We start from the raw sequence: 24,580 nt of genomic DNA on the forward strand, positions 1-24,580 counted from the left end.
CAGGAACCTGCTTCAGCCACACATCCAGCCTGGAGGGAGAAAGGCCAAAATCTTTCCTTTGCTTTTGGAGTCTTGTCTCACTTCCTTGTACTCACTGTCACCACACACCATAGCTGCCACTGCTGCTGTCTATGCTACCACAGAAATAGACAGCCTCGTCCTCGGCTTGGACCCCAGTGATGGTTAATGTGCCCCCAGAGCCGGAGAATCGCGAAGGGATGCCCGAGGGTCTCTTGTCACTCCAATAGATCACAGTGACAGGGGCAGTGCCAGGGACCTTCTGCTGGAACCAGCCATAGCTGCCGCTGCTCCCAGAGCAGGTGATCCTGACAGTCTCTCCCACATTGGCTGATACCGAGGATGGTTGACTCACTACTGCTGCTGCCTGGACCAGGGAACCTGGGGAGGGAGAGGAGAGAGGGGAGAAGGATGGGGGCCACTCAGTGTTCCAGGAGCACAGACCTGCCCAGATAAGGTTATGGGGAATGCAACAGTCAAAGGGGAACAAATATGGAAAATGGCCACAGGCACAACTGGGGAGCAGAGCTCAGCCCCGTGTTTCCCAGCACAGAGGTACGAGAAGGATTACATGGTCATTACTTTTCTTAGTGGAGTGGGAGACACAGACAGTTTTGTAGGGACCAAAACAATGATCCCCATCCCCAAAGGCGCCAAAATTCAGATCTGTGGTAGTGCAGACCAGACAAGAGCCTCCACAGTCCAGCATCCACAGCTCTGCTTGGTCATGAGAATGACAGCAAAAATCTTAATTTTTAATTCCTCTGTACATCACTTGAGAGTCTGTGTCACTATACCAGCACCACTGCTGTCACTGCCACCACAGAAATAGACAGCCTCGTCCTCAGCTTGGACCCCAGTAATGGTTAAGGTGTTTGAGGAACCGGACCCAGATACAGAGAATCGTGAAGGAATGCCCAAGGGTCTCTTGTCATTGAAGTAAATTACAGTGACAGGGGCAATGCCAGGGACCTTCTGCTGATGCCAACCACAGTTGCTGTTGCTACCAGAGCAGGTGATCCTGACAGGGTCTCCCATATTGTGTGACAACAAGGATGGCTGACTCAGCGATGCTGCCTGGACCAGGGAATACTTGGAGAGGGTAGAGGAGGATCAGCCAGTCTCCCAGGAGCACGTACCTTCCTGGACAAGGTTACAGGGAATGCAACAGTCATGGACAGAACAGACAGGGACAAGGTGACAGGCACATTTGAGGAGAAGAGCCTAGCCCATTGCAGAATTGCTGCACTGAAGAAGTTCTTGCAGCACAGGGGAACGTGGTCCTCAGTATCAAGAGGCTGTGGGGGACACAGCTACACCAAGATCTTTGTAGGGAACAGGACAATGGGCCCCAGCTGCACAGTCACCTTCTGATCTCTGCAAGACCAAGGAGAGAACATTCTGTGCTCTAGGCATGCAGAAGGGGCAGGAACCTGCTTCAGTCACACATCCAGCCAGGAAGAAGAAAGGCCAAAATCTTTCCTTTGCTTTTGGAGTCTTGTCTCACTTCCTTGTACTCACTGTCACCACACACCATAGCTGCCACTGCTGCTGTCTATGCTACCACAGAAATAGACAGCCTCGTCCTCGGCTTGGACCCCAGTGATGGTTAATGTGTTTGTGGTGCCAGATGTGGACCCAGAGAATCGCGAAGGGATGCCCGAGGGTCTCCTGTCATTATAGTAGATCACAGTGACAGGGCCAGTGCCAGGGACCTTCTGCTGGTACCAGCCAGCATAAGCATAGCTGCTGCTGATCCCAGAGCAGGTGATCCTGACGGTGTCTCCCACGTTGTGTGACAGCGAGGGTGGCTGAGTCACCGCTGCCTGGACCAGGGAACCTGGAGAGGGAGAGAAGAGAGAGGAGAAGACAGGGGTCAGTCAGTGTCCCAGGTGCACAAACCTGCCTGGGCAGCAGGAAGCCCCTGTGCCCAAAGGCTCTGTCCAGGCACAGCAAGTCTGGCCATGGCACCTGAGCTGTGAGGTGAGCGAGGAGAGGAGGGGCCCAGGCCACAGTGTGACACCATTGGTTTCATGACCTCACACTGATGAGGATATGCTGTGGCACCCAATTCTCTCTTATGTGCCTGCCTATCTGTCACAGGCCCTCCACAGAAATGTGTCCTCCAGTGTTTTCTGACAGCTCCTGTCCCACTGCTCCCTGTCTTTCTTGCCCACCAACACAGCAAGATCACTCCAGGCCACCTTCTCCCTTGGGCAATCAGGAGGGACAAACAGGTTCTGCTGCAAGCCAGGACACCTGAAGCCGGTGTCCCTCAGGAGCCACAGGACTACACTCAGCTGTATTGAGGTGTGTGGGCAAAGGCTCCTCAGCCTTAGCCAAGACCCTTGTCAAGTGATGTCAGGAACATTTTCTACCCTGTCTTGCCAATGCATCTTCTGCTGCCACCTTCAACAAGCCTGTGACCCTGGTGTCACCCACCCACCATGCATCCCCTGAGGCAGCTCAGCTCTTCCATCCACTCTCTTCCCACACAGGGGCTTCTGTTCAGGGCTCCGCATCTGCAGCTGCCCCCAGCCAAGCTCATGGCCCCCCACCTGTGCTGAGGTGCCACAACACCCCCACTGCAGGCACTGCCCCAGCACCAGTGACTCTCCTCCTTGTGAGCAGCACCACAGGGAATAGAAGTGCTCTGCATCGTGCAGCCCCTGGGGCACCAGGGGAGGTAGCCAGCCTGGCCAGCCCCACACACCAGTCTAATGATAACCTTGTGTGTGAAGTAATTAGGACATCAGAAATGGTGCAAGCCCTCCTTTGAGGACAGCTGCGTCGCATGAACTCAGCTAAAGTCACAATGACTTTGATTTGCTGTTGGACATACTTGACATACTCTGGAATTGTGGCCTGAATGACACTGTAACAGCCTTGGTTTTCCCACAATTGCTCCTACCTCTCTAAATCTGCAATTTAAACTCTCTCTCTCTAAAGAACTCACAACACAGAAAAAGGGGTAGGGAACCTGTAAAATGCTGACTAAATTTCCGCTCCTCCTGCAAAGTCCAAATGCCAGACTAAACTGGATTGTTACTGTCTATATGTAGAGCCTAATTTCTCTTGTTTTTATCCCATTCATATCCCCCATAATTTTGACTTCGTGTGTGATTGCTTAAACTGAATAAAATAAAAATTAAATAAAAATATAAATGAAAGTCTACCGAGGTATTGAAGATAAAAGCCACAAAAACAGTGGTGGAGTATCTTGCTTCCACAAAATCTGTAGAACGCTATGGCAGTCACAAGTGGTATAAAAAAAAAGTAGTACTAGTCATCAGATAAAATCCACTTGCATTGTTTTTGATCTTTCCCAGAAGTCATCAAGTGAAATAATGGTTCCATCAGCAGATTGTCTTGGAAATCTCTTTTTTCCAAAAGCTTGTGAGCTTTAACGTTAGCAGATTATCCAACTGAAAATCTGTCTCCCCTTTGCTGCCCTCCTATGGCAACTTGCTGCAGCAGACTGCTGCAGCAGCGTGAGGATGCAGTGTGAAATGCTGTCTTCAGAGGGTAGCAGAGGTTGCTTCTCTTTTCAGTGTTAAACAGATTCTTCACCCCTTTCCAGCACTTCATAATCATTTTCCCTAGGGAAGGCCATCAGCTTGGTCTATCATATCATTCCTGCTGAGACATATTCCAGCACTTCGTGTGTTTGTACCATGGCTGATGAGGTCAAGATTCTGATGGCTTGCTCTTGCTTTCTTTTCCAACTTGGTATTAATTCCTTAGCAGGTGATACCACTGTGTGAAGCAGTAATTGTAAGAAGTCATAGGAACCAATGTGATTTGGACAAACTTTGTGGGATTTCCTGAGCCTTTTCTCTCCTAGAAAAACAGGACGTGATCGGAAGTGCATCTTTGTCCATACAGTGAACAGAAACTGCATCCTTCTTCCTTGGTAGTGCTGTTCAACCAGTGTCTGTACTACATGTTAAATCACTAAAATTTTGTGTTCCAAAATACTGCCTCTTCTTAGGTCTTTGTTTGAAATACAAAGCAACTGTACCAAAATGTATGTTTGAAGAATGCAGTGGTGCAGAGAAGGATTTGAATATGTGTAAACAAGGCAAGCAAGGAGAGGCAAACAGAAAATTTATTTCATTTTGATCTAAGACAAGAGCATGCTTCTATCAATGATTAACAGAAAGATCAGGCCCTTTGCAAAAGTGGATTGAACAGGAGAAGGAATGCAAATGATTGTTTCATGTTTTGGAAGACAGGATGAGAAATGTCAAAATCTGTGCTTCCTGATAATAGTATATGTGGTTTAAGTGATGTCCCTCCCTCTTGCAAAAAGGCTGGTGATTCTGTGCATGTCTGACATCTCCTTTTTATTTGTCAGCTGAGAGACTTGGCTAGTTGATGTGTGTTTGGCAGCAGATTTAATGAGAACACCTGATGGAGAAGTAGCTCCGCTTATCTACACTGAGGTCAGTGCTGGGGATAATTGGATGGGTTCTATACTGCCTGATTTCTGTAGTTTACAAGAATATTAATGTTAGTGAAAAATGGTAACAGTTGGCATTAAATGAGGAACAGGTATAGAATTTAGCTGTACCAATTTGGAAACAGCAATCTGTGGCAGAAGGTGAAGGTTCTAACTGCCAGTTTTGCTGAATTTTAACTTGAGTCACTGGCCTTGAAAGAATCCACTCCGGCTCTGCTAGGATGGTACACGGAGAACTGGATAAAAATCCTTTCTGTCAAGGGCTGGAGTGCTGAAATGCAGACCTGTGAGCTGAAGCCACCACTGAACAGCTGATGAGCTGGCCTCATGTTTTCTGCATTCTCAGAATCTCTCTCATTGCAGAGGCAATTTTTTATCTTCAGGCTCTGGTTTCTTGGAGAACTTTTTAACAAAGTAAACTGAGAGTCAATTTCTGAATACAAAGCACTAAAGCACAGCAAATCCTAAACACAACTCTTTGTTCTGATATTCTTTTAAAAAGCAAATGCTTTTTTTATTTCCTTCATCATTTAGCTGGACAGGTTTGAGCTGTAGGATTTGTTCTATCTTGTGCTAGTCACTTAACTGCAAACACAGTTGATCCTTTTACCTAGCACCATAATGTGATATTTGTTCTTCAGCTCAATTCTAGTCAAGGAGGGGTGGGGGAGGAGGTGAAAAGGAATTTTCTAACTCAGCAAGTTCCACAAAAGATGGAGTTCAGCAAATTATCGGTGCTTTAATAACAGCCTTCTGCATTTCTTTACAACCCGAGGCAAACAACTAACTATATGCAGAGGGGGGAAATGCCAACTTCAAAACCTGCAGGGAATGATGGGAAAGTACTTAGTTCTTAATTTTTGATCCGTGTCTAATTAAACAGACAGCTCTATCTAATATTTTTGGTCAATTAAGATCTGACTTGTAGCAACATGCTCATTGTCTACATGATGTTTTCCATTTTGAGGCAGTCGTGTGGCCACAGATTTTTCTTAGAAATCATGAGTTTGGTAGATAAGAAGTATGTTTTAAGCAGGAATTCTCAGGATGCCTTCTGACTGAAGCATGTTTGTTGCTGTTGTCTGCTGTCTTGGCTATGGTAAAATAACATAAACCTGCAGAGTAGTGAAAATGAAATTAATTCTGGCCAAAATCTTGCCTCGTAGAAGCTTTTCCATTAGGTATTTCAGTTAAGGAGATAGAAGGCCACAGACTATATTTGCAAACAGAATGGCAGGCAAGTGTTAGGTTTTCCATGGATGAGATGATAATCTGTTTCTACTGCTAATAGCTGAAATGAACACTAGCGCGTGATTTCTTGGCAACGGTATGGAAGCTTCCAATAAAGCCCAGCTCTCATTTATCCCATATGTATTCCATCTCTCTGCATGTACCTACAGAATAAGGCACACTAATAGGAATCAAGGTAAATGGGAATCCTATATCTATTGCCTGGATTTTGTTCCTGTCCTGCCCCAAATCTGTTTCAATTCTAAGCTTCTCACAGCAAAAGGACATTTGTAGTTCCTACAACTTATGACCATGGTCTCACCTGGAGCCTTTAATGTACCTATTGATGTGAACAGTACCTGTCTTACACAGATATGAAATATTGCCATTTGAAGAAGAGGGACAGGGTTGGATATGTCACAGGTGTGACGTGTTTGTTTAGACACTGAAACAAAAGCAGCATTATTGACATTATCCTATGCATAAAATGCATCCCTCAGGTATGTCAGATGACACTCGACGTATCCACATCTTCAAACAGAATAATGTGGATTAGCTGCAAACTACAGTTACAGACCTGCTTGGAAATAAAAGCTGCACTGTCTGAGGAAATAAACATGTTCATACTTGGATGAGCAGGGTTCTAATTTATGTAAATCACCGATGCCTTAAAAATACACATTCAAATAAAAAATTCCAATCCTCTCTGGTAGCAAAGGCATACAAAAATATGAGTAGGCAAATGTGAAATACCTCTTCTGATGTCTTTTTTTCTGCTCAACTACAAGCTCACCTCTAATTAGATCTTAGCCAGTGTAGCAACCTGGAACTGCCAGCAGAGGTTACCACAGCCTTTGGAGAAAGTCTGGTCCCTCTCCATGGACCTGGGCTGGCACGTGGCCCCTGGTGCTGGATTCCCTTTCTTGAAAAGCAGGCGAACCTATGACTACAGGATACGAGTCTTTACATTGCTCCAGGAAAAGGCATGTGAAGTGTGTGTCTGGAATTCCTCCTGCACCTTTGGCCTGGCTACCTAAAATGGCCTACAAAATAAACTTATCTGTGAGGACTGCCTGAGTTTTAAACCTCTTGGGTGATCCTGTGTGCAAATGTGGGAAAAGAGATATGACAGAGGGGTAGCCTCATTGATAACTGAGTAATAACAATAATCATCTTGGTCCGAGTGAGGCCATATCTGGAGTATTGTGTTCTATTCTGGTCTCCACAGTTCAAGAAAGACAAGGACCTACTGGAGAGAGTCCAGAGGAGGCCACAAAGATGAAGAGGGGTCTGGAGCAACTTTGTTCTGACGAGACACTGAGAGAGCTGGGCCTGTTTAGTCTGCGGAAGACTGAGAAGGGATTCTCATTAAGGCATATAAATGTCTCCAAGGGATGTCAGAGGATGGTGCCAGACTCTTTTCAGTGGTGCCCAGTGATCGAAAAAGAAGCAAGGCCATAAAATAAAACACAAAAGGTTCCATCTTAACATGAAAAAGGAGTTCTTTCCATGGAAGGTGGCAGAGCACTGGAACAGCTGCCCAGGAAGGGTCTGGAGTCTGCCTCTCTGGAGACATTCCAAACCCACCTGGACACCTTCTTGTGTCACCTGCTCCAGGTGACCCTGCCTCGGCAGGGGGGGTTGGGCTGGGTGCTCTCCTCTCAACCTGATACTCAGTGATTCCATGAACAACAACAGTAATAATGCTAATAATTATTATTATAATACCCCTGACCCTCACAGTAGGTATAGGAATTGAACAGATTTGCCCAGCAGCTGCTGTCTGGGCTGTGATGGTAGCTCTCCTCACACCTGACGGGGCACTGCAGTGCACCCTGAGGGTACTAGGGGACCTTCCTGCCTTTTTCCCCTCACGCACCCCCAGCCCCGTTTCCCGCCTTTTTCCCCCTCACGCACCCCCAGCCCGTTTCCCGCCTTTTTCCCCCTCACGCACCCCCAGCCCCGTTTCCCGCCTTTTTCCCCTCACGCACCCCCAGCCCCGTTTCCCGCCTTTTTCCCCTCACGCACCCCCAGCCCCGTTTCCCGCCTTTTTACCCTCACGCACCCCCAGCCCCGTTTCCCGCCTTTTTCCCCTCACGCACCCCCAGCCCCGTTTCCCGCCTTTTTCCCCTCACGCACCCCCAGCCCCGTTTCCCGCCTTTTTCCCCTCACGCACCCCCAGCTCCATTTCCCGCCTTTTTCCCCTCTCACGCACCCTCAGCTCTGTTTCCCGTCCTTTTTCCTGTCACACATCCCCAGTCGAACTAGTTTCCTGCCTTTTTCCCCACACGCACCCTGGCCCCCATTTCCCACCTTTATCCCCCTGTGCATCTCTGGATCCATTTCCCACCTTTTTCTGCTCACGCACCACAGCCCCCATGACCCGTCTGGCATGGGGCTGCTGCGACAAACTCATCGTGGGACGAGGCTGTCAGACGGGATGGAGTGTGTCCTCCTCACAGTGGTGTCCTGTAGCTCACGGAGTTCCATGACCATGCCTGGACTGTGGCCGGGGGCTGAAGCGGCCCATGGCCCATCAGAGAGTGCCGAGGTGAGGCTGAGGGAGGTGGTGGCTATGCCATGCTGAGGTGCTGCTTTGTCCCTATCCCAGCTGTAGCTTTGCTTACACTTCCCCTCACTACTTTTTTAGGATTTGTGTTTGGTTAAAAGGGTGTATTTTAACGTGTGTTTAAGTGTTAACCTCCATGTGGGTCTCAGAACCAACCCTGCCCTGTGGGACGGGCACAGCCCCTCTGCCTGACTTTGATTTTCCCAGCCCCTCATTGATGTAAATTTGCTATTAAAGCTCTTGCCACCCCTAAACATGCTTTCATTTTTCTCCTCTCAGCTCACTGAATGCTTTAGCTTATCTTTTTCTTTTCTCCTCTCCTCAGGCCCCTCTCTGTTCTCCCTTCCCCTGCTTTGCCTTAGCTCTGTCTCAGCTATAGTTACTGAAGGCTGAAACAGGATAGTGGGAATTCTCCCTCCTAGAGATAATGTTGCTTTTTAAAGAAAAGCACACCTCCTTACTTTTGATAAAAGAGGGCATCTCTGCTTTTTTTCCCCCTCCTCAATTTCTCTTCACCCCCACATGGATCTGGTGCTACCTGTGGCTTTCCATTGTCACAGTCCACCTTTACTTTGTATATTTTTGCATAATTTCATACTGTCATAGTTGCAATCTGTGTTAAAGGCACACCCGTCCAAAATTTCAGAAGAGAAAACTTGTGTTGCTTCACACCTGTGCCATCCACTGGGCTGTGAAGCACAGTATGAATTTTTCCATTTATGTTGCATTTGTCCTTAAAAACTCAACTCTTGGACCTGGATCCCACTGAGCAAAAGCATCTCAAATATATGGATTTTGCTTTGATAAACATGCATTTACTTTTTCAGCCATAGGAGTTCTAAATCTACTTGAAAGTTACTGAAAACCCCTATGCTGCTAAAGAAAGCATTTGTCCTCATTCCAATACCCTAGCCTGCTGCCAGAGGCAGATGAGGCTTCCTTGCAGCAGATAAATGATTTATGGAAAGGTGTACATGCTATCTGATCTGAATCTTTACTGTGATAAATACTGTGATTTTATAATAACAAAATAACACCAGCATCAATTAAGCTTTTTTTTTTTCCTTTGTTTACTTAAATTTTCGTTGTTATCACTAAATGAGCTTAGGTAAGTTGTGCTCATGAACCTTTATCTTGATGCATGGAAACCCAGCCTTATGCTGAAAAGTAATTATTTAAGTAATTATTTTATATATATATATATATATATATATATATATATATATATATATATATATATCTCAACAATGTTCTCCTGCTTTGCTTAATGATGTCTGGGAAGACTAGTTCTCAGTGCTCAACAAGCTTTTTTCCTGTCCTGCTATTTTTTAAATTCAGGCTGGGTTGTCCCTGTATCTTGTATATTCCTGTTTTTAAAAGCTTGGCAGTTGGAAGTGAAATGATTTACTGGTGACACATGAACTCAAACATCAACGTCAAATGTTCAGAGTTCTAACATTAAGTATTCAGCAATTGCATGCCAGGTCCACCCCTAAAATCATATTAAATTTAAAAATAATGGAGAATGTGCTTGTTTTTCATCTGACGATGGACCAATGAAGTTTCAAAGTTCTGAGTTCCTCTTTACAATTGTAGAGGTTGATTTTTCCTTTCTTGTGCAAAAGTTGCATAACTATTTTACTCCAACAGCTGAAAGAAAAAAAAAAAAAAAAAGCCACAAATGTTTTCAGACCCATGAAAACATTGTGGGAGTTGGCAACTGACAGCGACTGCAAGACGAGTGAAATAAAAATCAAACTTCAACCTGTGGTGTCTTAGTTGTTTCTGATTATGAAGTGGAAATGCATTCAGGTTTGAGGGTGTTTTTGGTACACAAGTAAGACTCAGCTACTGGGGATGTATTAAAAACCTGTAATTCTTTAAAATCAGCATTTCAGATCCCAAATCCCGCAACTTAAAAATGGTGCAGTTGGGGGTGAGTGGAATTCCTTTGGAATTTATAAAGTGCTGTAAGCTGGGTAAAGACTGAGAGCTTTGGACCTCTCAGGGATTCTCCCTGGCTTCCTGCCAGCTGGCTTGCAGGTAAGTTCTGTGTAAAGAGCTGATATATTCTGTCCTCAAACCCAGAGTTTGCTGCTGAAATGCTGTAAGGGACCGGGCTATTAAAACAAATTAAGCTATCTATTTGTGAACATTTCATGATGTTACACTGTATGCACTTGTCACAGTGCTGCCACATCAAGGTTAGAGTGAGAAGGTGACTAGCTGGCAGTCACTTAATCAAAGGGAGCTGTTGATGTCTCAGGTAGCCCAGGCAGGGTGAGGCTTGCATGCTCCGTTGCTTTTAACAGCCAGATAATGAATATGCTTTCCAGAATCCGTGTTTCTCATAGGGGAAGCAGCAGCTGCCTGTGATCTGTGTCGCTGTCAAAGGAAAGTGAGATGTAGTTAATTCAGGGCTACACAACAAAGACATATTGATCAGGGCTCTTCTGGCTCTGGTTGGATTTCTGCAATAACAATGGCTAGGACAATGCAGTGTGCCAGGATGGCAAGCCCAAATATGCTTTGTCTTATCCCAAAAAGCACGAGTTCTTACCCCCAAGATCTGCTGCTGGGCATCAGCAGGTTCACAGCAATTCTGCTCCAGAGGGTCAGTAAGCCACTGAAATCAAGTGAAAAGGGCACATCTTGTTCACGTCATTATAAATGCATTTCGTTTGTAGCTATAAGTTAAATTCATAGGTTCAGTACAAACATCTTGCAGTGCATAAGTTCCACATGATTTAAAAAAACAAAACAACCCTGTGTTTATGGTATCTGGATAAAGTCACACAGAGCTGCTTACAGAGGTACTGAATGTTGCAAGAATTTATATAGAGCGAATGTATACATTATATTTCCTCTGTTCCTGCTCTACTCAAGTTGGACTTGGATGTGGATGATTATGTACTACATATTTACTAGAGTACTGCGGTGTATTTTTTATTGCAAAGCTAAAAATCCTTGTGTACTGGTTTTGTAATATAAATATGAAATTACTATTTTTATTTATGCAGTTACCCAACTCATCGTCTGTCTTCCCGCTTTTTTTCCTGTTATGTCCTCCTTATAACTGTGTCTGCTTTCCTTTTGTTCATGTGTTGTGCAGAAGAAAAATGGGCACTAACAGGTTAGCTAATTACTATAAAAATCTTCCCAGCCTTTTTCAGTTCAGATCATTCTATTAGCTAAAGTAATGAAGTGCAGTGGCACGATGGTGGGCTCACTTTTCATTGTCTAAGGTCTTTCTGGGGCAATATATTACTGGGATTGTATTCTGGAGCTGTCACAATAGCTTTTGATTTCCCATACCTGCTGTTTTGTTTTATCTCAACATTCCTTTTTTTACTAGTACTTAATTCTCCTTATCCTTCTTAAATGACTTTTAAGGGCACAGGACTGTTTGCCCCTTGCTTTCTCTTTTTTTTTTTTTTTCTGGGAATCAGTAAGGCTGAGGATTGTTGTGCTCAGTGCCTTGCAGAGGGACCTGTGACCAATGTCAGGTTGTTCACATCACTGCAACACCTCCTGGCAGTTTTCAGCTGTACTATTTTACCTAAAGGCATGGTCTTTACCCTCACTGCATCATTTTGCTCCTGACACCTATATTTCCTTGCCTATCAGCATTGTCAATGTCATCTTCCTCAGCAGTATTTACAGCAGCAGACTTTTGTCTCATCACTCTGATTATATTAGCTCCAGTGATTGTACTTTCACCTCATTACTGAAATAAAGTTAACATTAATGAGAGTCATGCAGCTAAACCTCTGCTCACCTCTCCGGAAATTTATTCTAATGATGAAAAGAAGATGCATGTGGATCTATCTGAAAGCAAGTCAGCTTTTTTTTTCACCCCCACCTAGCTACCCACCAAATTCAGTGTTAAATGAAGTCCTTTGTTATTAAGAGCTGATGATGCAAAAGAAGCCAAATACATTATACAATATTAACAAAGAAAAATGTGATTGGTTTAACACAGATTTATATAGTGGTCTGGTACAAGAGTTCCTTTATGACCCAAATTTCTTTGTTCCATCTGCTTCAGGAAAGGGTTTTCCCATATCTGACTCTCATGGTAAATTAGCCATAAAGCACTTGGAGGTCCTAAGGGGTGTGCTAGGAAAATTCAAGATATTATCAAAGGTAACAGTAATCACACTTCTAAACAAGATGAAGCACTAAATGGTAGAAATCGTCTATAGAAACACAGCAAGGCTTTGAGCCTAAAGAAGAAACATAATTTAGATAAACAAAGTTCATGAGATAAATGTACATGCTGCATGTGCCAAGCAAGGAGGCTCAAGAGATCTTTTACTGATCAGAATTTGGATTTACAATAAGAGCAGTCCTTTTGCCACTGGTCACTGCTAGGGAAGCCATATGAGTAGAGAGAGTGAGTGTTTTCCTTTGTTTGCTTGTTAGTTAAGGTTAGAGAACAAAAATTCACTTTTTATTAAACCTTCTTACAAGCAGCTGCTGTGACATGGCTTTAGTTCTGTCTGAGGCCACTGCTCCCTCCAGCAACACAGGTTACCTAGAAGGATAGTAATACAGACTGAAGAATGCAGCCTTGGAGTCAACTTAATTATTTGATGTTTTCCTTAAATTTTACCTCTTCCTGTATGAAATTAGGCCAAGCCTGGTGTGGTGGAAGAGGTCCAAAATTATTCTCGCTAAATATTTGCATATCTTTAGGAAAAGATAAAAGAAGGATGTTCACTCTATACAATATTGTGAGCAAACAAACTTTTGTGTTCAAAAATACAAAGTGATGTCTGACTATGAAATACCACTGGCCTGTACAGTAAGTGTAATATTTTAAGTACTAAATGTTCTAAAATGCTGCCTTAGGCTTTCAAGGAAAAAAGTAATTCAAGAATTACCAAAGCATGATTGACTCAGAAAAGGGAGTGAAATATTACTGTACTGATAATCACGCTTTGACCTGTTTTGGATTCTGGGCTGTAGAAATATTTTCTTGTGAAGGCTTGTGATTTTGACTATGGAGTTTACAAGGAAGAACATCTAGACTTGTCACCAAAAGAAAGGCTTTCTAAGATGAAGGCTGTTTAAGTTAGCCTTTTCAAATGTCAAAATCCTAAACAAAATAGACTAAGTTGGATAAAGGTAACCCTTTACAAAGGTTGATGAAATAACATTATCGCCCCTTGGCAGAGAGAGAAATTGAAACACAGTGTTTAGGAGACATCGGTCTTGTCAGATGGTGCAGCAGGAGTGGGCTGGGGCACTGTGTCTGAAACTGGTCCCTGGATCACTGTCCTGCTCTGCCTTCTGGAGATTTCTACCTTCTCTTTCTGAGCTTGCTGCTGTTGTGCCTGAAGATAGCACTGACTTATGTCTGGAGCCACAAACTGAGTGTGTCAGGTTGAAAGGTGCCTTATGGAATAATAGTATGTATTATGTTTAGTTTGAGAGAATTTTACAAGACTCTATCCTAAAGCAGCTTTTTTATACAGATGCAGAACAAGCAACCTGAATTAACTGATTTTCAGCTCATGTTTCATGGTCATTTCCACTGCTCCTGCAACATTCTTTTTCAAAAATAGTCCATCAATTGCATGTATTTACTTCACAATTTGTTCTTTTTCCTTTTTGTGCACATCTCCTCTTCTCCCACCTGCTTCCCAGCTTGGCTTTTCCTCATCTTGGTGCCCAGGAAATGCCAGTGTCTGGTTGAATGAGCTCTGCTATAAATCAAAGTGTCATCACTTAGCTGGTAGAAGTGATTTAATTAATGCATCATGCCTTCCCCAGAGCCTCTCCCCACCTGACTGCTAATCAACCTTCATCAGCAGGAGGAAAACGTAGCCCTTCTTACAACTGTGCAGGAGAGACTGAAGGAAAGACAGTTAATTGCAGCTGCCGAGATCAGCCTTGTCACTTGTCTCTAATCTGTTGTCTGCTTCTTGAAATACTGCTGTCCTGGTCCCTTACAAGCGATGTTTAACTCCATTCATACAGAAATGATCCAGTATTATTCCAGGGATCACTTTCTGTCAAAAATGTATTTGGCAGATGTCATGTTTAAAAGCACCCTATCGTGCGTGGCAGTACTTTTACATGGAACAACTTTTACAGCCTGAGTGCTCTTTTAGCTGGAAGGAGCAGTTTATGTGTGAGCATTTCTGCACTTCAAAGGCGGTGCTGTGCAGTTAGCACTGTAGATTCTGAGCCAAAAAATTGTGTCAGTATGGAATTACAGGGCAGATGTTGTTAGCAAGTGGTCCCCTTTGTCAGCTGCTGAATAAATACTTGATGATTTTGTCTCAGGTAAATATGTATCAACATAATAAGCTCTGTACAAGCTAGAGCACTTGTCCATTTCAGTTTGGTGCCTCCACTGTTCAGGGCAGGATCTGTGGTAATGGGAATCTCAGATTCCATCTGCTGGATAATATGGGCAGAAGAAATTAGCGAGTGTCTTATTTGTGACTATTCATAGTTATATAGGCAATCAAGATAAATATGGGAAACAGCCCTTGTGGGAAGCAGTGGTTTTTTTCCTGGTAGCTGGAATAAGAAATGAGAGTCAAGATTCCTGCTTCCTAGGCTTGACCGCACCCAGGTTGCCAAATGACCATGAGAAAGACACTTGACTAGTTTTTATCTGGGTTTGCACCAAATATAATGCTTGTTTGAGAAGGACATACTGTACTTAGGACAAGAGAGCCTCTTCTCCCTTCAAACAGCTGCTGCTACGGAAGCAGATGGGCCAGGGCCACCTTCTGTGGAGAGCAAGGAGGCTCATCAGTGAGATGGACAGCAGTGCACCCAGAGGTGTTTTAAGGCTCATAGGCCATTTGGAGTGCAGAAGTGTAATAATGATATTTTCAGATGCAGATACTGGGAACTACCTCTCTGCTTATGGAGGCCAAGGTGGTGTCTCACTGTGGGTTTTGGGGTCACCTTCAGAGGCCAGTGGGAGAAGGATTTGGCCCCTACTACTTCTCAGTGCAAGCTAAAAACTGCCACAAGCTGTACAGGATGTGTGAGTTGGGCCACAATGGGTCACTTCTGATATTCCACCATCTTGTGATGGTGCCCCATGGCCTGTATCAAGCACACTCAGTCTTTAAACCTCCCTGGGAGGACCTGTCGCAGCCAGCCAGACACACTGGCCTGGTCCTGGTCCTCAGCCTGCCCTGTGACAAATGGCACAGACCACTCAGTGCCGAGCTCTGGGCAGCAGCACCAGTGCAGTCCCAGCTCCATGTCCTGTGTTGCACCAGTCGGGTGCCCTGAGCTGCAGCCCCAAGGCTGGGTGCTCTCAGTCTGACTGGAGTAATTACCATTATGGCTAAGCAGCTGTTTCCTTTGTATGTCCTTAATTTTGAGGGTTCATTACATGGACATAAAAGCCCTCTCCAGGCAGAGATTTGGCAGACAAAGCCTAGCCAGGGAGCTGTTTCATCATTTGTTAGTTTGTTTATTTTTGCATCTGTTGGGCAATTCTTTGGGTATTTTGCATACAAGGCCACAAAAGATACAGCTGCAATCATTTTGAGTTGCTTGCCATTAGGGTCTTCATTGATCTTGATTTTTCTGTTGGTCACTTATGATTCAATTGAGGAAACAAATTTGTATTACTGTATTAAAAGAAATAACAGCATTTCCAGATACTTTGCTGATTCCCTTGTTTCATAAGTGTATTGTTTTACTCTTCCCACAAACTCTGCTGCTCCGATTACTTATTGCTAGTTCTGTAGTTTTATGTTAGAGTAGTAGACAAAGACAGTGCTCACTGCATAGCTTTGCTTCTATTTTTATTCTTTCCCCAGCTTTTTTTGGCAGAAGTGGAAATCTGGAGCCAAGCTGCTTGAATTTCTATCTTTTTGGTGATATAAATTGAGAAGAACATTTAAAGTAGTGATATTACTGTAATTTTATCCCAATGCAACTTGTAATAGAGTTTGTTGCCTATTGAGGAATTATTTTTTAGGAAATGCTCTGGAATATAACATCTTTAAATATGATCACTGAAGGGAACTGCATCCTCAGGCTTTCTAAAATTCCTAAATGTCCCTTATTTTTACTGTTTAAACCACCCCTGAGCTGATTTAAAAGCAAGATACACTGATACCCACAGCAACCCAAGCCAAATAAAACTGCCTTCCTTTGCAGGATTTTGCTGAGGGCACAAGACTGAAAAAGTGGCCTTGTTGTAAAGATGGTGCTGCAGGTGAGTGAATGGAGCAGTTCTTTAGCAGATATTTGGGTACTAGGGAATCCTGTAGCTGGCAAGATGCTGAGCTTATAAGTGCTACACCTGTGGTTTTTCTCCTCTTTTTTTTTCCTTCTTAAGAAACCTTGACACTACCTGATGACTTAAATCAGAGTTGTCATTTGGCCAGTTTTCATCTTGCATTGAAAAACATTGGAATGAATTCTTTCAGAGGGGGGAAAGGAGCTGTGACTGTGTTTTCCTTTCACACTTGTAGTTCATTTTAGCACTCTAATGAGTGCTGTCTGTGACTGAGCAGGTAACAGAATTGCTGTGCTGCCCTCTAAACCAGGAATGTCATCTTTTGTGAGCATTGTGAGCTCAGGCAGTGCCATAAGGAAGAGCTGTACTCTCTGTCTGTGTGCGAGGTGCTGAGGAGGGGCAAAGTCAGTAATTCCTATACATCGTTACCTCGCTGCCTTTGGACAGGGACAGTGTGACCTGCAGAGTGTGTGCCAGGGAGAGCAGAGCACTGTGCCCTGTCAGACCCCTTCAGCTGGGTCTGCTCCTCATCTGCTCACCCCTCAGGAAAATTGGCTGTTGCATAGGAGAGCAAAGCTTGTGTTCTCAGAACAGACCAAAACTCTGCTACTGCTCTCATGAAAAATGCAGTGTTAACCAGCCCTTAAGTTTGTAAGTATTTACTAATTCATTTAGTTTAAGAAAAAAGTATCTTGCCAAAGGCTTTCTATCCTTTTCCCCCAGAAAAAAATGCTCTTTGATGAAATGAAAAAGTAACTTTCGATTTAGGAGTATTAAATTTTTAGGGGGGAAAAATGGTAGCCAGATGTTTGATAGAATCACAGAGTATTCTGAGTTGGAAGGGACCCACAATGATCATCAAGCCCAGCTCTTAAGTGAATGGCCCGTACAGGCACCAAAGCCCTGTCCCTGGTGTCATTAGGACCTTGCTCTAACCAACAGTTAATCTCAGGGTCACCATTTCAATGTAATTAAAAACCTAAACCTTGAAAATATTTGGCATTATTTCTTAAAATTCTTGTGTGATACAATTTTTTTAACTTAGTAAAAAATGAACATAAAATAAGTCCCTTTCAATGAAAATAATTCAGATTAGTGGATAATGTGCCGGTGTTGGATGGCTGGTGAAAAAGCGACCTTTATGTGGGGAGTGAAGGAGAAGAGGACTGAAATTTCTGAAGATATCAGAAATGCAGGGGTTTTATTTTCTTCTGTGTTCTGCCTCTCATTCTCGTTTTTGTGTGTGTATTAAATGGTTCTTGCTGAGTTTGGTGTTGAGATGTCATTGTGATAAATCACCTTTTACTGGAGATTATATTTTTTCTTCAAATGAAGCTGCCAGAAGGACATATTTTAACAGTTGCAAGTGACTGCAATATTTTCTATCACCTTTTCTCTTTCTCTCCTCAAAATATTATAAAATAAATTCTGACTAAATTCTGTTGATGACCATATTTTCCAGTGGGAGGGAAGAAATAACAGAGGTGGCAATTAACAACTGTCAGCACTAGTGAAGGATCTTTACAGTGGTATGAAAATTGGATTTTCTCCCACATCGCTTTTACTTTTGAAACCTAGCCCTTGTAGTATTATCCGGTGAAGCTCTAGAAGGTCCTCATGGAACTATACAAAAGTTTAGAGTTGCTTGGGATCAAATTTCAGAATCATAGTGCGTCTGTAAAGAATAATCATCATATGTTTTTATCTAGCAAACTGAATTCATGCTGTCAAGTTTAGACATCAGATATCAAGGTCATACAATGTCTTCAGTAAATTTACTTACTTTTAAAAAACATTTGTGCTATTTTGTCTTCACTTCAGGACTGCAGAACTTTGTTGTTATGCTGATGTCACTGTTCTTACCCCCTAAAAAATTTAGAATGAATGTAGGAAATAGTGGATCATATTTGTAGCAAGAAAGGAGTAAAATTATTTCATTACAATAAAAATAATTTCTAGAATGTTGTTATTTTTTCAGAGCCAGCAACTGGGAGGCAGGATACTTGGAAAGTTGTCTTGAAAAATCTTTTTTGGGTCATCAAAAGATTACATTTGTTTTGGTTTTGTCAAATTCTTAATTGGTTTTGACATTTTTTAGGAAATAATTTTGGCAGTCCAAGTCACAAATAATAAGTTGTACACTCAAAGCCTTTTGGTGTGCTTGACAGTCACTTCAAAGGTTATAGTCTTATTCCTCAGGAAACAGCTGTTTGAATCCCAGCTGGAACCTCAAGGCTAATCAGAGAGACAGGACTTCCTCAGTTATGTAAAGTAAAACATCACCTCCTTCCAAAGGTGTCCAGGTTACTCCAGTGTAAGGCTAAGTTGCTCTGTTGGTGGAATGAGTGGTGACACTGGTCAGAATACAGGCTGTCCAGGGTGACCCCAGCTGGTCCCTCTCTCTCAGGCCTTCTCTCTTTGGTCACCTGCTTTGGTTTCTTTGCTCTGAAAAATTTTCTGAACTCACTTCAATTTTTTTTTCCCCTCCAATTGTTACTTTCAGATGAATTCCATGTAATTTTGCCCTCAAAGTCCTTTTATAGCAGTGGTTATGAGTAAAAAATATGTGGTGTGATATATTCTCTTGTGAAAATGAATTAATTTTATAGTTGTCTTAATACTTCATTCAATTCTTCCTCCTTTTTAAAGTTTTCATTGCTGGTGGATACTGTCTGATTGTTTTATGGTGTTTTGGGTTTTTTTCTCTTGAAACAGATCTGAGAAAACACCAGCATTACAGTAGGCCCCATAGTAGCTTCTTCTCTGCATATGACCCGGCCAGACATTCTCTTCTGTTTTTCTAGCTGAAACTCTCATATTTCAATTTTTTTTTTTTTTTTTTTTTTTTTTTTTTTTTTTTTTTTTTTTAAGAAAAGAAGGGGAAAACTGGTTGAATTTGAGAAGCTAATTTCCAGGTGTTAAATGCCAAATTGAAAATGCCAGACACCTTATTTTGTCAATAGCCTGTGAAGGTCAGACATATCCTAGACAAGTAGCAACAATATGCCAGTGTCTTGGATAACTCCTGAGGCAGTTGTAGCAAAGATAACAGATAGGCACATTAAATAGTCCCACCACAACGAGGAGGGCAGCTTGGTCCTGGAGGAGAGCCCCATTCCTCTGTGGTTACTTGATAAACACTTTTAATTATCAGTATTGTCATTTGCATAATGGAATTGTACAGCTGGCCACACGCAGCGAATGGAGTTGCCACATGGTCTCCTAGTACTCGGGCACGGGCAGAATTCCTGGAAGAATGCTGGCTCTGTTGGAGGTGAGCAATTGCCCAGCACAAATGTAGGGGCTGCCTGCTCAGGAGGAAGGGTTAACTGGGCTGGATGGGGGCTCCTTGGCAGCCCTTGGGCAGCAATTCACTGGCCTGTATCAAGAAACACTTGCTGTTGTTTGCAGGAAGCTACTCTATGGCAAAGTAATTTTTCTTTGCCACGGTTCAAGCTTTAATTCTGGGGAACAGCTTTTTGACAGAGATCCAAGAAGCTAATGCAATGGTCAGCTGTGCTTTGGTATCCCGTGGTTTTGGCTTTGGCTCCAGCTGGAGTGTAGCAGAGCTGAGCAGATCCTGCATTTCAGACTCTCTTGCAGCAGCGCTGAAATCAGAGCAGACTGTGGGCAGAGATGGATGGCTGCCTTACCTTCAAGGTTCCAACACAGCTGCGTGGATCAGCAGATGGCACAGTGCTGCCAGCCATGGGCCACAGACAATAGGAACTGCTCCTCTTCCCACACTGTTCCAGATGGGAGGCCTCTGAAGGGAAAATGGAATATGCTTCTTTTGCAGTGGTCTTTCCACTGCACTTGGTCTGCTCTTCCCTTCTGGGAGAAAATTTCCTGCTGTGACACGATGGAAGATAAGAACAGCCAACCTTAGTGTGTTGTTTTATCATTCACTCTGACCTTGTGATTTACTCAGCCCCACTCTTTAAGCTATCAACAATGTCAAATGTAGAATGAGATTTTATAAATATCATGATTTCTTCATGGAGCTGCAAGTGAATCTTTTGGGCTAGAGAGCCACAATCAGTGGATGACATTCAGAGAGAAGGAATGCATCAGAATTAATCTGCTCCATCTGGGGCAGTCAGAGCTTTAGCTGCTAGTGCAGTAAGTAAATAGGATTGCATCTTGGAGAATGACACAGTATTTGGAATAAATAAGTTTTAATTTCGTCCCATTGCTGAAGTGGTTATCACTGTCCATCATAAAAGCTACCTTAGGTGCTGCTCCTCTGTGTGAGTGGGTGGTTATAGACCACCTGTACATGGAGAACCACTGGTAGCTTAGGATGATGGAGCTTAAGAGAAATAGATTGATTTTTTGATTATAAAAATCAGCCTTTTACTTGTGTCTTCATGGTATCAAGATTTTCCCAGTGGGAATCCTTTCCTTAGTGATGTGATTAAGGAGAAGGGAAGGGCTGACCTCTGTCATCAGCAGCCCCAGGGTGCTTGGTGACACACCTGGGTGATGCCCTGCTAGTGCTGTGCTAGAAACAGAATGAGTTGTCAGAGTACCTCCAAGTTTACTGAGGGCTTACAGATAAGAATCATGAATTCTGAGGAAGGATCTGGGAAGTCTGTCAGCTTAACAACAAATCCCCTTCCCAAAGAGCTGCTGTTATTTTCCAGATACAACATTTTTATAGGACTATCAGAGTATTTTACAGAGAGTTTTTCCTCTCACACATGAAATATTAGGAATTGGTTTTGGTTTACATTTTTTCTCTGATTCCCGAGTGCTTACTAAATGAAACAAGCAGCAGAGGATGAGTATTCTCATCAATCATCTTTTGTTTGTGTATGCTAGTCAAGACCTAAAAATCCTCTTTAGGAGGGAAAGGGGAAAAACTCTGGAGGCTTGTTTTAATCTTAGTTCAAAAGCAGAGGCTTCTAATTTAAGCCCCAAGCCCCATAAAATAATTTTGTCAACTGGCTGCATAGTGGCAGAAGCCCAAGAGAGACGCCAGTCGAGAAGGTTGTCCCTTCCATGGACACAGTTCTTGGCAGCAGGGGCTGACCCCTGGAACACTCACTTCGGGGCTCCCTCACATGTTTTGGAGGGAATGTTCAGCAGCCCCAAGAGCTGTTTAGAGTTTTCATGTCACATAAGAAATTCCAAACATCCCATTTCTAACCACAGCCCTGAAGACTCTCTGAGGAAAGAATGCTGCAGCAGACCACTCAATATATTATTTTCCACAGAAAATTTCCTGCTACTCCTCCCTTGCTAGATAAAGCTTCCAGTACATCGTGGCTTTCTTTTTCTTAAATAATTGCCAAGTTTAATGAAAAGTATTTTTTTTGTGAGCACATCTTGGAACCAGAACTTCAATAAATACTGAGGAGGCCTCTATAATATGGATTTACACATTGTCTGGAATATCTACTGTTTTGACACAAAGATAACACCTATGATACTATTTAGAACAGGAGGTTAATTGTGTAGTTTCATCACAAATTGCAGCATTAAGGAAAATAGTTGTTAAAAATGGCTGCACCTTGCAGTGAAACAAAAACAATAATTGGGTATTCCAGGGTGTGCTGTTGAGGCTGACATCGTAAATTTATTAATGACCTGGAAAAAATAGACCATAAGCTTTCAGAATTTGTGGATAAAAGCTATGGAGCTTGTAATGTCTGTGCAAAGATAAGTAAATCACTGGGACAATCATTATTACAGTAGTTGAATTTTCAGTTGGCTACATGTCAAGTACCATGTGCAGGCCAAAATAAGGAATTTTCTTGGTAACATGTTAGTGGACTTCAAGCTTCCCATCCCCTCTAGGGAAATATTGAGCAGGCTATGTAAATATTTAATTCAAAAATGTCCTCCCAATGAGCAGAAGCTGTAGCAGGACAGCTGGGACATCTTGTAACATTGACCTGGGTTGGGGGGGAAGAGAACAGGTGTGCTGCCACATCAAATGTTTATTTTAATATTCTGTGACCAAGATTTCCCATAAGTCTGGCATTTATTTCTTATTCAACCCATATATTACAGTAGTGTTGCTCTGCCTACTCTCTTCTTTTATACTTCCAGAGCTTTTGGCACCTGTGTGTCTATAAATGCTACAGGAGTCTAAGCTGCAAATGGGCAAAGGGATGTATCACAGCAAATGGAGGTTTGACACTGCATTTGTGGCTTTCAGTTCCTGCCTTGTGTATAAAAAACAACTGTTTTCCTACCAACACGGCAAAGCTTTCCCTCATTAAGTTGACTTCCTAGGTCAACGTCTTTTCCTCATAATCAGTACATTTTATGTTATGCTTTGGCCACTGGTCATTGCCTTTATAGGAACCACAGCACCTTGCTGTTCCAGTGATATAGGGCTATTCTGGAATTATATAGGAAAGCAAACTTTCCTGGAAGCTGGGGAAAACCAAATTTGTTCTTGCTGAGATGATGATTCTGAGCTTTCAGACTTTTATAACACAGTTTAAAAAAAAATGGTTTACATTGCTCAATTTGTCATCAGTTGCTCATCTACACTTGCTTTTCTCTTTCACTTACATGCTGGAGAAACAATGGAATTTTAGCCTTTTAGGGACGTGAGAGTTGCATAAGAGACAACCCAAAATCAGTTAACACTTCATTAAATACAATCCAGCTTAATATTAGAGTTTCCATAGACAGTTTCTGTAAATCTGGGAACACAGAAGTGTCCTTTCATTTTTACTGTAGTGCTATTCCTTGATTACTTTATCACAGATTGTGAAATACAAGTTTTAAAAATGTGTTTGTGTACCAATATCACAAATAACTGAGGTTTCATAACTAGTGTTCTACTACTTGTGAAAAAGTATTAAGAAAAGCTCTCAAAATTCAAAACACAGAAGTTTGGGGCTTCCTATTTTCCTTCAGTTTGTGCATCCTGGCTTAAAGCTGTCTGGCTTTTTGGCAGTATCTCAGGTAAGCAGCAGCAGCAGTGCCCCAGTACCTGTACTAAAGTTGTAAGCATGGAAAGGGTTCAGCTCACCAAAAATCCACGATCTGTGCCATCTAGAGAAGTGAAATCTTTTGAAAGTGAAGTGAATCTTCTGAAATCTTTCTAGGCCTTGCTAGCATTTTTCAGACTAATCAAAAAAAGAGAAGAAATGCAAGTTTTCCTATAGTTACTTTGAAAACCATCTATAATATCCAAAAGGTCACAAAAGCAACCTGAGAGAAGGGATTGGCATGTGACTAGAGACATTACTGCATCCACTGGGGAGTAGATGGTGGAGAGAAAAGTCAAAGACATGGATTCTTCTGGATGTTATCTTTGCAAGCTGCAACAGCATTAGATAGAGGAGACACCAGAATGTCAGGAAGGAGTCTGAAACCAGAGCAGCCATCCTTACTGCTAAACTGGCCTTGCAATAAGCATGGCTGTACAGTCCTATAACTTCAGACTCACTATTTGTTACAAGCCCATACTTAGAAAGACATCTTCAATCACTCAGTTTCAGAAATACCTATAAAACTGCATGGAAGGCCCCAGTAAAACCTGCCAATGTTGCCCAACTGCACCAGACAATATCCCTTTAAAGCACGGAGGCAGCTAATGATGGCTTAACACAGCGTGTAACAGCAACGGTGAGGCATTCCTAAGGCAAAGACTGTTTTAAAATATGTAACTAAAAACTGAGCTTGCTTTGCATTGCTCACAATTTGACCACTGATTTGCAGAACCCAGAAATATAATATAAAATAGGATTAATTTTAATTTCAATTTCTGCAAATAGGCTAAATTTAGGAAAGTAATTGAGGGACTTGGCTTGAAGTTTTATAGCTGCTTATAGCCAGCCAGATGTGGTTTAGGGATATGCAGATCTGCAGCTATAGGTTTAGCTGCACACTTATTGATTTTGGGAAAGATCCCAAATGAGTTCATAGCTGTAGGAGTTCTTGCTCAGGCCGTGCCTGATGGCAGAGGATCATCCCAAAGTTTCCTACCAGCTGGCAGCCTGAAGCTGAAGCAGCTCCTCTGTGAGCAGCCATCTGACAGCAGCCAGAAAGGAGGGCATGAGATCTGCTCTCATTATCAATTAGCACTTGGGATACTTGGGGCTTTATT

The 24,580-nt window shown here is 42.8% G+C and overlaps 1 gene segment (V, D, J or C); it reads right to left on the minus strand.

The window, feature by feature from the left end:
* Positions 1-1,541: 1,541 nt before the first annotated feature.
* LOC120760658 (Ig lambda chain V-1 region-like) lies at positions 1,542-2,053 on the minus strand. The segment is given in 2 exon segments: positions 1,542-1,858; positions 1,990-2,053. Coding segments are annotated over 2 exon segments (381 nt in total).
* Positions 2,054-24,580: the final 22,527 nt, after the last annotated feature.

Source organism: Hirundo rustica, chromosome 17, assembly GCF_015227805.2.
Source record: "Hirundo rustica isolate bHirRus1 chromosome 17, bHirRus1.pri.v3, whole genome shotgun sequence".
In the NCBI taxonomy this organism is placed as follows: Eukaryota; Metazoa; Chordata; class Aves; order Passeriformes; family Hirundinidae; genus Hirundo; species Hirundo rustica.